The sequence below is a fragment of the Solea solea genome, chromosome 18 (genome assembly GCF_958295425.1).
Source record: "Solea solea chromosome 18, fSolSol10.1, whole genome shotgun sequence".
Classification (NCBI taxonomy): Eukaryota; Metazoa; Chordata; class Actinopteri; order Pleuronectiformes; family Soleidae; genus Solea; species Solea solea.
Window position 1 is genome coordinate 17,637,307 of NC_081151.1, and position 16,458 is coordinate 17,653,764.

General features: G+C 40.9%; 1 protein-coding gene across 1 annotated transcript; it reads left to right on the forward strand.

Annotated features, from left to right (window-relative positions):
- Positions 1 to 226: 226 nt before the first annotated feature.
- On the forward strand, positions 227 to 16,188 carry tmem229b (transmembrane protein 229B). The gene is made up of 2 exons (XM_058614766.1): positions 227 to 513; positions 12,594 to 16,188. Exon 2 carries the CDS (start codon positions 12,640 to 12,642, stop codon positions 13,231 to 13,233), a length of 594 nt encoding a protein of 197 aa, XP_058470749.1. The 5' UTR covers positions 227 to 513; positions 12,594 to 12,639; the 3' UTR covers positions 13,234 to 16,188.
- Positions 16,189 to 16,458: the final 270 nt, after the last annotated feature.

Genomic DNA, 16,458 nt, shown 5'->3' on the forward strand with positions numbered 1-16,458 from the left:
TGTAACTTGTAGATGTGATTATGAAGGGGGCATTGTTTTAGTTTTTTTTAACTAAATTGCCTTAATCTGGTGGTTTTAATTACCTGTCTGTTGATGCTGTATAAAGTTTATTATTTACTTTTACTTTTTTTATGAATAGGATCCAGGTTAATCGGATTACATGTGACAACAGTGGGGGTGGGGACTCCTCCTGAGCTGCGGTCGGTGAATAAATGGTTAAACAAAAGATGCAGGAGCTGCGCGAGTGTTTCTGAGCATGTGCATGTGCTGCTGCTGCTGCTGCAGTGAAGTAAAAATGGTCAAATCTCATCTATGAGCAGAGAGTGTGTGCAGGAGGAGGAGGAGAAGAAGGAGAAGAAGGAGGAGAAGAAGCCGGGCACAGGGAGTAGAGGAGCAGAGGAGCAGCAGCGGGAGAACCGCAGGGGCATCCGGGACAATCAGAGCCGGTGTGGAGCGTGATCATCCGGGCTGTGAGCTGAGGGAAACACCGCAGAGCCTCATCATCATCTGAAGGTAAACACACACAGAAATAACCTGCTGCACTGTGTGGATGATTCATGTGTGTGTGTGTGTGTGTGTGTGTGTGTGTGTGTGTTCACCACATCACCATGTTAGTGTCTGTGAGGAATTGTTTCAATTTACGCAGCCTTTCATGGGACCTTTGCTGAAACACAGCCGCGCAAACGCGTATTTAAACTGCATCACCATTTGAATGCGTTTTAACCAATGCTCCGTGTGCAAATTTGTATTTTGTCCACAAGCTTGGTGAATTATCTTCCATTCGGCGTGCTTTTGTGCGCAGTCACACTTGTTAAAATATGGATAACTTCGCGCTGTGGGCTGCGATGAGGACACCGGTGTCTGTAAGTGACTCCTATGGATCACAGTGAGGTTTTATCATGTGATGTTTCCATGTCAGAGGTGGTGGAGGAGGAGGGTTGTTGCTTACTATCGGTTTGGGGGAATAAACCGTAAATCACCCTGGATGCGTAATAACTGCTGCTGCTGCGGAGTCCCAGCAGCCGCGCACGCGCCCTATGCGCACGGACCGGCCCGTGAGTTTGGACATCCCGAGTAATTACATGGAGTGAAAAGTGTCTGCAGAACATCATGAATTCTGTCGTTAACTTCCTCTGTTGGTGCATTTTCTACATGAAATAAGACTTTAATTTGCATACACTGTAAAATATTTCAGATTCATTTAATTGTTTTCTTCCTAAAACACCCAGACATAGTGTTAAATCAAACTTTTTTAGTGTTGCCTTACAATTAAAGTTGTAAAATATAATGGTCATCATCGCAATTGGTGTTAAATTAAACTTTTTTAGTGTTACTTTAAGAGTAGAACTAGAATATACGTGGTCCTAGTAAGAATTGGTGTTATGTTTATGATTTCTGGTGTTACTTAAACTTTAAAAACCTGAAACCTGAATGTGATTCCGATTAAATAAAATGTTTAGTGCTGTTTTAATACTAAAACAGTGAAATATGTGTTGAATGTATGCTTTTTTTTAGCGTTGATTTAATGCTAAAAGCGCAAAATGTGAATTTGCTTCTGATAAAGTAGAATCTTTAGTATTATTTTAAAAGTAAAACAGTAGAATATACATGGACCATTTTTAGCGTTACTTTAATGTGAATCCCGATTAAATTTAATTTTTTTTTAAAAAACACAATGATGCTGAATAGCTGAATAATGCTATATTGTGAATTATCACAGTTAAAGCCTGTGAAATCCTGGAAATAATTTACAGTGTGGGTGCTGGATTTCCAAAATAAATCCCCTATTGGTTTATTCCGTATAAAGCTTACAGTTCACTATCATGTGGGATTAGATAATCCCTGCTGCAGCTTCTTCTGCAGCCTCATACTTCCACGACTGTTCTATTGACACTTGGAATCCCAGGATGACCTCTGACACGAACACAAAGTAGTTTAAGAGTAAAAACTAGAATATACGTAGTTTGGAGAAAATCTCTGACATTTATAACGAGGAACAACAACAACGTTGGGTAATTGACATTATTCACAATATTTATTCACAATAAACGTTATATTGGCCTGAACTGTTGTCAAATCAATAATTCATGCATGGAAAAATAATTGATAACATACAAGATTTAATTTTTTTTTTTTTTACATTTACAATAAATAAATAAATGTAGAAAGATAAATCGATCAATAGAAAACACAGCCTTCTCACAACTGAACTGTAACTATTTCGTCATTTATTTATTTCTTGTGTACGTACAAGTTTCTGTCATGGAGACATTTTAAATTTGGGTCAACAAACGAAATTGAATCATCAAATAAAAAAACACTCAGTGTTAAACGAGATGAGATGTGGGTTTTTTTTCTCTCTCTCTCTGTGGCCCTAAAAACTTTTGCACATTATCCAGCATGAATTATGCATCATGAAGGATTGATTTGTCTGAACAGATGAACACGCACATACAGTGCATTCCTCCATTAGAGGCTTTTCTCTCTCGCCGGCATCACGATGTCCAGTAAATCTCCAGTTTTTTCCGTAGCTGCTCCAAGATTTCTAATCTACGGGCCGTGACCTACATGTTAATCAGGACAGAGAGCTCAGCCTTCGTGTTTGTGGGGTCTTTCTTTGAATCCGTAGCTCAGGGGCTGTAATCTGAGCGGCAAGGGAGGAAGGGGTGAGGCGAAATGAGAGAAGAGGAAACACTTTCAGCGACGTGACATGTATAAAGATCAGGCGGTCCTATTTAAAGGATCTATAGTGTGAGGTCTAAAGCAGGGGTCACTGGAGGTCAATCACAATATTCCACCATGATATCATAGAAACCCAACCTGACTCTATCTCGGTCGTCGTCTTCCCGTGTTTGGAGTTAGAACATGCTCAGGTCAGACATATACACTACAGCTTGTTATTGGTTATGATATGGTGGCCTGGAAGTGCAAACCATTATGAAACATGAAGGACTTTTACAAAACATGAAAGACTTTTACAAAAAACATGAAAGACTTTTATAAAACGTGAAAGATTTTTACAAAACGTGAAAGATTTTACAAAACATGAAATACTTTTACAAAACATGAAAGATTTTTTACAAAACATGAAAGATTTTTACAAACCATGAACGACTTTTACAAAACATGAAAGACTTTTACAAAACATGAAAGACTTTTACAAAACATGAAAGACTTTTACAAAACATGAAAAATTTTTACAAAACATGAAAGATTTTTACAAAACATGAAAGACTTTTACAAAACATGAAAGACTTTTACAAAACATGATTTTTACAAAACATGAAAGACTTACAAAACATGAAAGATATTTACAAAACATGAAATGCTTTTACAAAATATAAATGATTTTTACAAAATATGAAAGACTTATACAAAACATGAAACACGTTTCGCTGTATCACGATATTATTGGTATCGTGTATCGTATCTTATCGCGAAGGACCCTGTGATTCCCACCCGCGAGTAGATCCTATCAAGGAAGTTCTGTTTCTATGTGGAGACCTGGATATGACGACTTTCAACATGTCTTTGTTAAAGTTAGGAGATTTTAAAACTTTATGCTCCATATGAAGGTCACAAGGGTTGAACGCAATCCCAGCTGACACAGGGCAAAGGGTGGAGGACACTGTGCCGAGAAGCAACACACACCTGACACACACACATCGAGGACGACTCGTCCAAACTTCAATAAAACAAGGACAGACATGAACAGTGACAGGCCATTGATTTAGAGTCCTTCAGAATGATTTTTTTGTCTTAAATGATCCAGAGAAACCACATAATTTGAGTTTTTGTTCTGCCGTCTGCTGTGTCCTCTGTCTGTCTCTAAGGGACAGTTAGGAACCTCAGGTAACCTCAGCTTTTAATTTTCCTCTTGGACATGAACCTTGCAGAGTGCAGCTCCCTCCTCCCTCCTCCACTCTGCTTTCACCTTGCGGATGTAGAAAGGATGCCCGCGTTGAAGTTATATGAGCCCTTTATTGGCTTTACTGCTGCGTCTGGGCTTTTAGTCTCAGCCGTCACAGCGTCTCTTCTGCCTGATCGGGAGCCAAACATGTTTGCGATACTCAGACATGTTTATACGTCTCCAAGGGAATCTGCAGATTTTGGGAGCGATGGTGAAGCGCGGGGGGGGGGGGGACGTGCTGCTTACTGCTCGAGCTAAGAATGTTGTTGTGGAAAAGAAATACGTGGAATATGCAAATGTCAAGAGGGTTTGGTTATCTTACTTATCTTGGTTACTGCTTATCTTACTGTTCCCGCCTCATTATTCCAGTGGCTGCCAAACTTTTCCGTCTCGTTCTCTATTTTTCCAGTGAAGCCTCTTAAGTTGTTGATTGTTGTCTTTCACTCGGATTGAAAGAGCGACTTCTTCTCTGCATCATTCGCCTCTTACAAATGACATTTTTAAACCATTAGACACGTCATCAATAAGCTGGAGGAGCAAAAACAAACACACCATGCAGTGATTCTAATCATCAGTTATTGGTGCACATTTCTTTGTTTTTTGCTTCACTTTTAATCAAGTATCTTATTCATTAGACTGAGGACTGGTTATTAACAAAATATGCATGAAAATGTTATCTGTAGAGTAATGAGTGGATATGTACGGCGGAGTATTAGGGCCAAACTGAAAAGAAAAAAAAATGTAATCTTTCGAAAATAAAGTCGTAATATTACGGGAATAAAGTAGTAACACTATGAGAATAAAGTCGTAATATTATAAGAATGAAGTCATAATATTACAAGAATAAAGTCGTAATATTACGAGAATGAAGTCATAATATTACAAGAATAAAGTCAGAATATTACGAGAATAAAGCTGTAATATTACGAGAATAAAGTCGTAATATTATGAGAATAAAGTTGTAATATTATGAGAATAAAGTCGTAACATTAGGAGAATAAAGTCGTAATATTATGAGAATATAGTTGTAACATTATGAGAATAAAGTCATTATTTTATGAGAATAAATTTGTAATATTATGAGAATAAAATCATAATATTACGCGAATTAAGTCGTAATATTACGAAAGTAAAGTCGTAATATTACGAGAATATAGTTGTAATATTGTGAGAATAAAGTTATAATATTATAAGAATAAAGTCATAATATTACGAAAATAAAGTTGTAATATGAGAATAAAAACATAATATTACAAGAATAAAGTCGTAATATTACGAGAATAAAGTCGTAATATTACGAGAATAAATTTGTGATATCATGAGAATAAAGTTGTAACATTATGAGAATAAAGTTGTAACATTATGAGAATAAAGTCGTAATATTATGAGAATAATGTTGTATAAATATTACGACTTAATTCATCAAAGATGAGGGTTTTTTTCTTTGTTGTGTGGCCCAATACTTCTTACCAGAAAACAAAAACCAAACTTCCACAGAGATGTTCGTGTTTGCTTGTTACAAAACCTTAAATTATTCAGATTCAGGTCCAGTCCTCGGGGTCCGTCTGTTGCCACAGTATAATTCTGCAAACCAGGAGCATGTGTCTAGACCGAAATGTCTAATATTATAAATAACTTGTTTTTTTTATATCTCTACAGACTACTGAATTGGAAAAACAAAACAAAAAACTTGTTTCTAACCACGTTAGAATGATTTGGTTTTGATTTGGGCTGAAGCTTCTTGAGGATAGACCCTGTTCTGGTAGGTCTCAGTAGGTAAGAAAAACCGATATAACAGATAATACAGATGTTATGATGTATCGTTGGCTTGGCTGGGCAGAGCAGCAGTTCAGTTTTGGAGAGGTTTACCTGGAGGTGATGGGCTTTCATCCATGCAGATATGTCAGAGGGACAATCTGATCCATGTTAAGAAATGCTGAATGCAAATATTTAGGTAATTTTACCTCATTCGCACAATGCAGCTCCTCACGACTATCTCTATCAATGTTTCTCTGCATAGCGGGGGTTTAGATCTTGTGCAACCTGGCAACATTCCAACGCTGCACACAGGAAGTGATTTGTTTTATGAGCGTGCAGACGCAGGCGACAGCAACGCCGTCGCCGAGTGACGACTGTAAAAAACCGGCGGTTCAGCAGTTTTCACAGATAAAAATCGCAGTGTTTCTCTTTGCAAAGACGACAAAAATCACCAAAAGTTGCACACTGCCCCTTTAAATGTACTGTTTTTCCATGACGACAGAGACGAGGGGTGTGTTTCTCACAGCTGCTGCTCCCGTCACTGATGATGTAGCAGGGTTCAGGTCACCTTGCTCACTAACTAAAGTGGAGCGTTGCAGCTGGTTTCCGCAGCCTCTGAAAGTGACCTTTCAGAATAAAAGTCTGCAGAGGCTTATGTGACGTGAGGTCAGCGGTGCGTTTTCTTCCCTGATGAAATGTGGTTTCGTTACAGTCGAACTTGACTTGACCTCTTCACTGAGGTGTTTTCATGCTGGTCTTTGTGCGGCTGCTGTCAGAGGAGTGGCCCGCTAACAAACCTGACAGACCAGATTTTTGTTTTTGTCCTCTGTCTTCCTCTGGTCCCCCGCTTTCATTTTCAAGTAGCAATGTAACGGTGCAGTTCAGTGTCCCCGTGGTCCTTTGCACCCGTCGCTCGCTGCCTACACGCATCTCGACATGTCGTGGTGGGGGGAGATGAAGAATTTGAAATAGTGGATGCTCCGGTCCAGTGGCTTTTAAATCTGACGTGTGGAAAGCGCTCCAGTTTCCACGTGTCAAGAAATTAGAATGGAGAAAAGGTGAGAGACGACCAGAAACACACCATTATGCAGGGACTGCTTCAGGAAACTGGACTTGCATGAGTTCAGTTGAAGATTTTATGAACCACAAAATCAAAATACACAAATTGAAAATAAAATATCGATTTAATCGTACAAAAATATTGTATTGCATTTGTTTGAAAATGATCGGAATTTTGTTTGCTCCGACAATTTTGTGTTCGCACTCCCTCACTCGTTTCGTATTTGCGATTCTGACCGTGGGCGGGCCTTAGGAAGCTGCGTGCTGATTGGCTACTGAGTTTTGGAATTTTGACTAGTCACGGGTTCGGAGTCGCTGTGACTACTTCGACTACTACCACCTGCTCCAAATCTCGGTATCCAATCAGCACGCAGCTTCCTGGCCCCGCCCCTGGTCAGAATCACAAACGGCGCAAAGAACAAACACATTGCAAACAAAAAGTGTATTTTCAAACAGGTAAAGTACAATATTTTGATGATTAAATCGATATTTTATTCACGATATTTTGTGTGTGGTTCCATTTTTCTAAAAATAGGTTTGTTTGAAAATATTGACACAAATCTAATTCCAAAGTTGCCTGTCTGAAAAGTCCTTGTGTGAAACAATGCAGCACATTCACCCTTTGACCCAGTTTCAGGTCGTTAGTTTCACCTGAACAAAGGTGTGAAAGAGTCACATGCTCACCTGTGCTGTCCTTTCGTTTTAGGAAGCGATTGCAACTCGAGGATTTTCAAATGTGACTTGATTTTAAAATTTTAAAATTGTAACCAATTTTCAACGTTTCAGTCCTGAGAAAGCACAGATTAGATGATCCAGTCAAGATTGGGGCAACAAGACCACACACTTTTTTTCAGATTCCAGGGATTTGCGATCTCACCGAAACTTGCGTGGTTTAACGTGACTTCGGAATGTACAGGCGGACTATCTGCGTTGTGGTGTGTGCGCGATGTTTTGTGCTGAGAAACATAAAAAAACTTTGGATGATGAAGCCATGCCTGAACCAACTTGTACAAGATATGGTTCCAAACAAAAGTTGGCTACATCCGTTTCCCGGTCAACCCGCTCTCATTGGTCATTATGGCATGTGTGTGGAAGTTTACCAGGGCCTTTAATCCCTCACGCTACAGGATAATTTGACCAGATAATCTGTTCAAATCGGCCTTAAATCCGAAGGCACCACCGATTGTTGGAAGGGTCAGATCGGGACCGAAATCTGGACACCTGTGAGGGAAACCTGTGGGGTCGGGCTAAGGGAGACCCTTACCAAAACCCAATTCTAACCACCCTAAAACCAGGTCTTGATCCCAAATGTCTTCACTCCCCTATGGTTTATACGACTTTTTGGTCCTCACAAAGATACACATACAAGAACACACGCACATGCAGGCTCTGCAGGCTCATTCATTCATTCCCTAACCTTCAAAATCACAACTAAATGCCTCACCCCAAAACCTAATTCTAACCCTTAAAACCAGATCTTGGCCTGTTAAAGTTGTGTGGAGCCGCCAACATGTCCTCACAAGATGAGGTTCTACCTCACCAGGACCACATTTTGGTCTCCTTGAGGACCGCTCATCCAGACGAGGTCCTAAAGAGGTCAACAAATACATAGAGAGACTTGCATCAGACTTTCCTCCACATACAGTTGTACCAGGAACTTTGAATGAGCAGGAACCATTTTTTGTAGGAACTAAAACGGTTCCTGTTGTAGACCATTGTTGCCTTTGTTGTAGTATGAAAACGGTTCAGTGGTTTTGCACATTTAGTGCATTTTCCTGAACTATTGGTTGAATGAGTTAATAAATGATAGTGATCGTGTATAAAAAAAGGTCTTTGTCATTGTTTGAAAAGTAAACATGAGTTATATAAGCCTCATAAAACATGGTGTTGCCCTGGTGTTAAAGGGCACTTTCACCCATTTATTATTTTCCTCTGTTGTGTCAGGTCCACTGTCTGATGATCGAATAACACATTTATCTCTGGAAATGAGTCAAAAAAACTGTACTATGCTGCAGTTATACTGTTGTCTAATCAACGGTCTATGGAGCCTTTTTATTGACTTTATCACTGTCACACCTAACAACACTGATATGGCCTGTGTGTACTTATTCTACCTCTGTTTGGTTACTGTGAACTTTGTTTTCAGACCTGACCGAGGGAGCGTTTGTGTGTATGCAGCAGCAGTGCAGGGGTGGGTGGGGCAAGAGGGGTTTAGAGTAGAATTCCCTTCTGAGACGTTTTTGTGGACCATTTGCGCACGTGTGTCAAAGCAGAGGGATTCATCCATATTAGGATTTGATGAAGAAGAAGAATTTTTTTTTTTTTTTTTTTAATACAGTGAATGAGTCTTTGCCTCTCGAATCTCTCCTCCCACCTTAATGAGTATATTTAGGCCATTTGGCAGGAGGTCGAGTGTTGAATATCGCATTCAGAATTTTTCATCATTAGCAGCTTAGTGGGCATGTGATTGCTGAACAAATGGTGTGTATGTGCAGGCGGAGAGAGAGAGAGAGTGATGGAGGGAGGTGAACGGAAAGAGAGCGGGGGGGGATCTGGGTTGTGAAAGATGGAGGGGGGTGAAGTCATGTGATTTTTAGGCTGAGAGATGAGAAGGTAAAAAAAACCATGAGGTGACAAATAGAGAGAAAACTTTGGTCAGACACGATAAATATGTGCAGAATTATTATTATTTTTTTATTATTATTTTTTTCATCTGGTGATAAAAAGACTGATATCACTTTTTAAAGGAATAGTTCATGTTTTTTTGTGTGTGTTTGGACTTTGTTTGGGGAGGTGTGAATGTGCAAGCGAACCAAAGAAAGAAGCCAACTCTGTTCCGCCTAAAAACGTAGGTCTCGGTTTGCAGGAAGTGGACTACGACGCAGGGCATTGTGGGTAAAACACAACCAAAACATTCGCGTGTGTACAACAATAGCCGGGAGAAATGGCTGGGCCCATTGTTGCGGCGTATAATGTGTCGTATGTTAGCATAAAACTAAATTAAAAACCAAGACTGCTCTTATGCGGCGGAAACAGAAGTTGTCCTGCATTAAATCAAGGTCAAATCTGAAATATATTGGTTAAGTTGTTCCTTTCTGTTTTTAGTCTTGGTACAAAGCTAAGTTGGCCACAGCTAAGCTAAGCTAACCATCACAGCCCACAGCAAGAAGTGTTTGCTTTTATATGTGTGGGTGTTTTGAGAAAGCTGTTTAAAAGTAGAAAGTACTCAGATATTACACATTTGTGTTTTTTTTGAGTGAGTGAGTGTGTCAGTGAGTGAGAGTGTCAGTGAGTGTGTCAGTGAGAGTGTCAGTGAGTGTGAGAGTGTCAATGAATGAATGAGTGAGTGAGTGTGAGTGAGTGAGTGAGTGAGACTGTCAGTGAGTGAGTGAGAGTGTAAGTGAGTGAGTGAGAGTGTGAGTGTGTGAGAGTGTCAATGAGTGAGTGAGTGAGAGTGTAAGTGAGTGTCAGTGAGTGAGTGAGTGAGAGTGTCAATTAGTGTGTGAGAGTGTCAATGAGTGAGTTAGTTAGTGAGTGAGTGAGAGTGTATGTGAGTGAGTGTGTGAGAGTGTCAATGAGTGAGTGAGATTGTTTTTTCATAATCATATCAGTATGATTCAGGTATGTCCAAAGTCCGGCCCGTGGGCTAATCACGGCCCTCGTGAGAGTTTGTACGGCACGCAGCTTCAGTTTTATAATGTATTATTTATGGTCAGGGATTGTGTGTCCGGGGTTTGAAACCCACCTGTGACAGACAGGTCTATGAACTCAGCTCATATTATGTTATTATGTTATTATGTTATTTGACTCCTGAGGCAATTTGTTTGTTTCATTTTTTTTCCCACTCCTGCGTGGCTTAGATTTGGTTACATTTCCATTTATAAATGGTAATTATGACAAGGAAAAAATTCAATTATTATAAAACAGTGCATTTGTATGTCAATGTTAATGTTAATATAAGGTCTTAGGTGACCATTGGCCCCCGGAAATCTTCACATTATCAAACCAACACCCTCACAGTTAAAAATATTCCCTGTATCCACCGCCTTAATCGGACCCACTCCAGAACTGAATGCGTTCGTCCTTGACTCACTCCTCATCCTCCTACCCAGTTTTGAGAAAATCGTTTCTGAGTTGTTGTTTTTTGCTAATTTTGTTAACATGTCTTTATATTGTACAGAACAACACAATGTTTCAGGTTAAAATACTGATTATTTATTGAACACATGGTTTACTTTGTTATTCTTTAACATTAGAGTCACAGTAAACTCAGTTTCCTGATGTAGTCCATGCATGTTTATGACTTTAAAGGTGAAACGTCACGTGTGCTTACACGTAACAGGAAAGGTACTGTTTGACCCAGTCGGGCTTGGGTAGACGAGAGGAGGAAGGGAAGCGTTTCCCAGACAGGCAGCGAAAAGAAGGGTTAAAGGAGGTCAGTTGGTCCATCGCCGTGGCCCAGTTCCTCACATGAAACCCTTGTTCCTTGTTTGGGAGAAATGTGCTAATCCCCCCTTGGGCCCACTCTGGGCCCCAAGCCAGCCTTTGAACACAAAGCCCCAAAAAAACCCACGTTCTTTTGTTCTACGGTCAAGCTTTTGTACTGCGCACTTCACTCTGAGATCTGTGATCCATTGTGTAATAGTTGCCGTTTCCTCTGGAGGCATTATCTACTCTCTGTGTGGCCTTCTCAGCTCGGTGGGGTTTGAAATCCTCCGAATGATTTTCTTCCTCACACCTGATCCCCGGAGGATTTGGAATAAGAGCACATGATTTACTGTAGGCAGTCGGATGATGAAGCTATATATACGTTCCATGAGTAAAGGAAAGCTTTGACTTCTCTGGGGCCCCGCAGGCTCTAATTTAACTGACTGTTTCATCACCTTGTCCTTAATTAAACTTTGGCTTGACACCATGTGGAATATCATTTTGCCGTGCAGCCAAACAGCCAGATCTGGATTTAATTTATAAATAAAAAGTAAAAGGAGCAGAAGTCTTCATCGTCGTCTCACCTTAAAGCCGGAATTAGGAACCTTCTTGGCTTAAATTACGATTATAATATATGACAAACTATAATCCCTGATTTCGACTTCATCTACAGCACATAGTGACTGCTTTTTTTTATTGTGCATCCTTTACAATGTTCGCTCTGTAGCCTGACACATCTCAAGGGCTTTGTGTGGACATAAATAACTTCTGTTGTGTTTTTTTTCATTATGACACGGAACAACATCCACTTTGGGGAAAATTGCCTCCGTCACAATGTTGCACCTGAAACCGCCGGGAATAGGAAAACCATTTGTGGCGACGTTGACGTTTTCTTAAATAACTCACTCTTTATGAATTAGTGGAGTTAATCCGAGACTGGAGACTTGACCGTATGTGTTCACGTGAGTGTGAAGGGCTGTTGGTCTCTGTATAGCTCGGTGTAAGACGACACTGAGGCCAGCTCGCCGATCATAAACAGTGTAGAAAATAGACGGATGGAAACATTGCGATGGCCGTTAACGTTGTGAATCAATAGCCATTGCAGTCATTTAACACAGGTTTGGCTACATAACAGACTGGAGTCATTAGACGCTGGGGTTGTGCTTCTGTTCGCCCTTTTTTTATCTCAAGAACCCTTTGAAATAATCTTTTTTTTATTATTCAAACTCAAAAATGAACCACTGAGAATTTGGGTGGCCAAAGGTAAAGGACGCTTTGACCTCGCGCACCTTACAGATGTTCACTTCGACTAAAGTTATGAGTCTGAAAATAGATGTTGACATTTTAATTAACGTATTTATCGAGTTAATCTAATTACAGTGTTGCCTACAAGTCATTCACTCACACACTGTCTCTCTCTCCCGTCTTTCCCCCACAGACCTGCGTCTCATTAACTCGGGAAGGAAAATTTAAGTGGAGGAAGGATGGTGACCTTGGAAACCCCCGAGGCGCCTGTGCCGCTGACGGCGCTGTCACGCTGGTACCTCTATGCCATCCATGGCTACTTCTGTGAGGTCATGTTCACCGCCGCCTGGGAGTTCGTCGTCAACCGCAACTGGAAGTTCCCCGGCGTGACCAGCGTGTGGGCGCTCTTCATCTACGGCACGTGCATCCTCATCGTGGAGCGCATGTACCTGGCGCTGCGCGGCCGCTGCCCCGTGCTGCTGCGCTGCATCATCTACACGCTGTGGACGTACCTGTGGGAGTTCGGCACGGGGCTGCTGCTGCGCCAGTTCGACGCCTGCCCCTGGGACTACTCGGAGTTCCGGTACAACTTCATGGGCTTGATCACGGCCGAGTACGCCGTCCCTTGGTTCTGCGCCTCCTTCATCGTGGAGCGCTTGGTCATCCGCAAGACACTGCGCCTGCGCTTCCATGAGGGGCCCGAGGACGGCTGGTCAAACTACCGGTTAGATGCTGGCGGCGGAGGAGGAGGAGCAGGGGGACCTTTGGGCAGGAGGAGAGAGAGGAGCAGAGGGATGGATAATGATGCCAATGGCTATCTTAAAGGAGAATGAACCGACACCAGGAAGTGGAAATACAAACAACACAAACAGACTGGTGTACAGAGGTGTACAGACTATCAGAACAAACAAAAAACAAAACCTAAGTAGGGCTGTAAATGCCCATATCACCCACTACTGTCCTCTATTGTCAACAGAGGCACAATACCTCCATGCTGCTGTGTTCGCTGCATCTCATAACACACCCTCACATGTGGGGTTGACCTGAAGGAGCTCAGGGTCTCAGATGACCCCCAACCTCCCCCTCGACCCCACTGTCCCACTGACTGCAAAGAACTCTGGATATTCACAAACAAGTGTTTGCGTCCCCTCACAGGCCACTTTTTTAGGTACACGTGTGCGTTAAGTGATCTTCTTCTGCTTAACTTGATTGAAACAAGTGGTTATTTGAGTTACAGTTGCCTTTTCTATCATTTATAACCAGTCTGGTCTTTCTCCTCTGATCTCTGAGAGCTGCTGCTCACCGGACACCTAATCCCAATAATGCTCAGACGAGGACCACATGCCGCATTCAAAGTCACCTTTCTTCTCCATACTGCTGTGTCAGCATGTCCCTTCTTCCTCGGCGCACTGAGTCGCTGCCACGTGATCGGCCGATTAGAGATCTGCGTTACCGAGCAGTGTGACAGATGTACCTATTAAGGTGGTCAGTGAGTGACGCGTCATTCTGAAAACGTGGATAAAACAAAAACAAAAGTAGCTCCAGTTATAACGTGTCCCTTTTAGAAATGTACATACTGTCCTTTAGTATTATTCAAAGTACCATAGTCGTGTAGCTGCAACTGTCCCGAAAATAACACAATGTCCACCCTGAAGCTTCTCTGCAGTTACGAATGCCTGGAGATGGGGGAAAATGAATGCATGAAATTATATCGTCTTCCACTGTAATGAACATTTTTATGGAGCTCATGCAGCATTCATACTGTATGTCTTTTTTGTCGTCCGGATGTTTTGTCAAAGTGTCTTTGAGAAAGACACCGGGCCCAGAGCGGCTCCAGGCGAACAGGCCATGGCCGTGCACGGCAGCTTCTCCACACTGCACGGTCCATTCATTGGAACAGCAGGGACGCATTAACGCGCTAATAATTCTGAGTCATCGGCAGTAATCACCACACCTCCTGCTATTTTCCTTTATTTATCTGTTGTTTTCTTTTTGTTGCTTTTCTCATGACTCACTGTCTGCGTCCAATTTAATGCACGTGTCAGATCTGCCATTCAAGCCTCGTTTCCTAATCCTCCTTCACTTAATTCCCTTTCACCTTTTGAACCCTCACAGTTCACCTGTCAGTCCTGTTTGTTTTTCTTGTGCTCTGACAGGAAACTCTCTCACATGCAACAAAGATTAATTTATTTATTTATTCATTAATTTATTTATTTAATTATAAAAAAAAAGGGGAAAAAACTACTGCTGTGGAAGTGCAACAGCAACCAGGACCTGAAATGGAGTATGTAGAGCCAAACTTGAAGATGTACACTTTCACCTGTCTTCATTAATTTGGACGGCAGTATTTCGGCGAGAGCGGCGAGAAATACTCTTGAAATAACGAGTACATGAATATACTGCTCGGTTCTTCCCCCCCCCCACATTCGTGATTTGTGTAGTGTGTTCAGTTTCCTTATTAATAATCACCTTTTGTGGCGTTTTACTGGACTTTGACCCCCCCCAGTGTGTGTGTGCAGATACAAGTAAGTCGTGTAGGCTGTATTCAGGATGCAAACAATCCATAGCAAGTGTTTAACCACAGTAATATAATATTGGAGACCTGTACACGTATTTTCATGCACACAGTAATGTCGATATGTGATGTTTGGGGGCGGATCTGGTGCTACTGCTTTAAGTATAAAACCCATTGAACACTTCACTCTTCACAGTTGTTTCCAGTGCGTCAGGAAATGAGACGGAAATAGACGAACACGAGTCATTTTAATGTGAACTCGGCATTTCAACTCTTGGAGAAACTGAAAACAAACGTTTAAAATATCCGGTGTGACCTTCATCAGTGTGACTGCAAAGCCATGAAGCGTTTCCCTCCACTGCTGCTGCTGAGGTGGAATGACAGGACGATCAAAGATTGAGTGCTGCCATCCTGTGGACAAACCCTCAAACTGCAGCTGGAAACCTGTGAGAAGTAAGAAGTGTGTACACAAACACATCAAGGTTAAAAATCTGTGTAAGGATCAAGAAAAAAAAAAAGGGGGGGGTTGTTTATTTTGTTGCCTCACCTGTCTGATTGATTTTAAATGTTTAGTTTTTAATGCATACATGACCAAACAGGCTTAAAAGCAATAGCGGTTTCTGACCCAACAATAATTAACCCACGGCTCAAGGCATTAACTTTTACTACAATTTAAAATGATATGCTATGAGAAATGATATGCAGCTAATATCTTAATCCAATTCTACTGCTGTGGCTTAAAGTAAAAAAAACAAACAAACAAACATGCAAAATGAAGTGTATGTTCTCTGCGATAGTGAATGGAGGAGTATTAAATGATTGTGTGTTGCACAGAGACACGTCTCTGTCCGTGTATGTGCATGTCGAGTATGCTGAAACTGAAATGAATCAATAAGGCTGCATGTCCAACGTTTTTCAATTTCCCCTCCAAACTCTGACTTTACCCAAAGTAGTCGTATGTCCCCATATTATTGTAATGATTGCTCATTTTTAAATGAAAATGTACAGGTTTTTAGTGAAGCCACTGTACTGTATATCACTCACTTTGATTATGTCCATGTATGATTTATCAGACTTTGGAATTAAATGTATTTATTTGAAGATAAAAGCTGTGTTTTGGAGACATTTCTGTTGTGTTGTCAATAGCCTATGCAGATAAATATGGATTTAACCAAAATCACAGTGATAACATATTCACATGACGGAAGAGGAAAATAATTCTGAAAAAAAAAGAAAAGAATTCTGAGATTAAAGTCTGACTTCTGAGATTAAAGTCCGATTTGTTTTGTTTTATTTTCCATTTTCCAAATAAAATGTTCACATATGGCCCTAATCCTCTTCTGTACCATGCAGAAAACCAATTGATAAAAGAAAATACAATCAAAAGCTAAACAAAAAATCACTTTGACATATTTTAGCAGGATAAACTCAGGATTACTGATAACATAAACACTGGCTCTGTTCTGTTATGCAAAAATTCCCAGGAAGCTAATTGGAACCCAGCCATCATTTCATTAATTTGATTATTTACACCTGTGCTTCC

What these genes read in the sequence shown, in the direction of transcription:
- tmem229b (XM_058614766.1), top strand. Translation starts at nt 12,640, where the DNA reads ATGGTGACCTTGGAAACCCCCGAGGCGCCTGTGCCGCTGACGGCGCTG.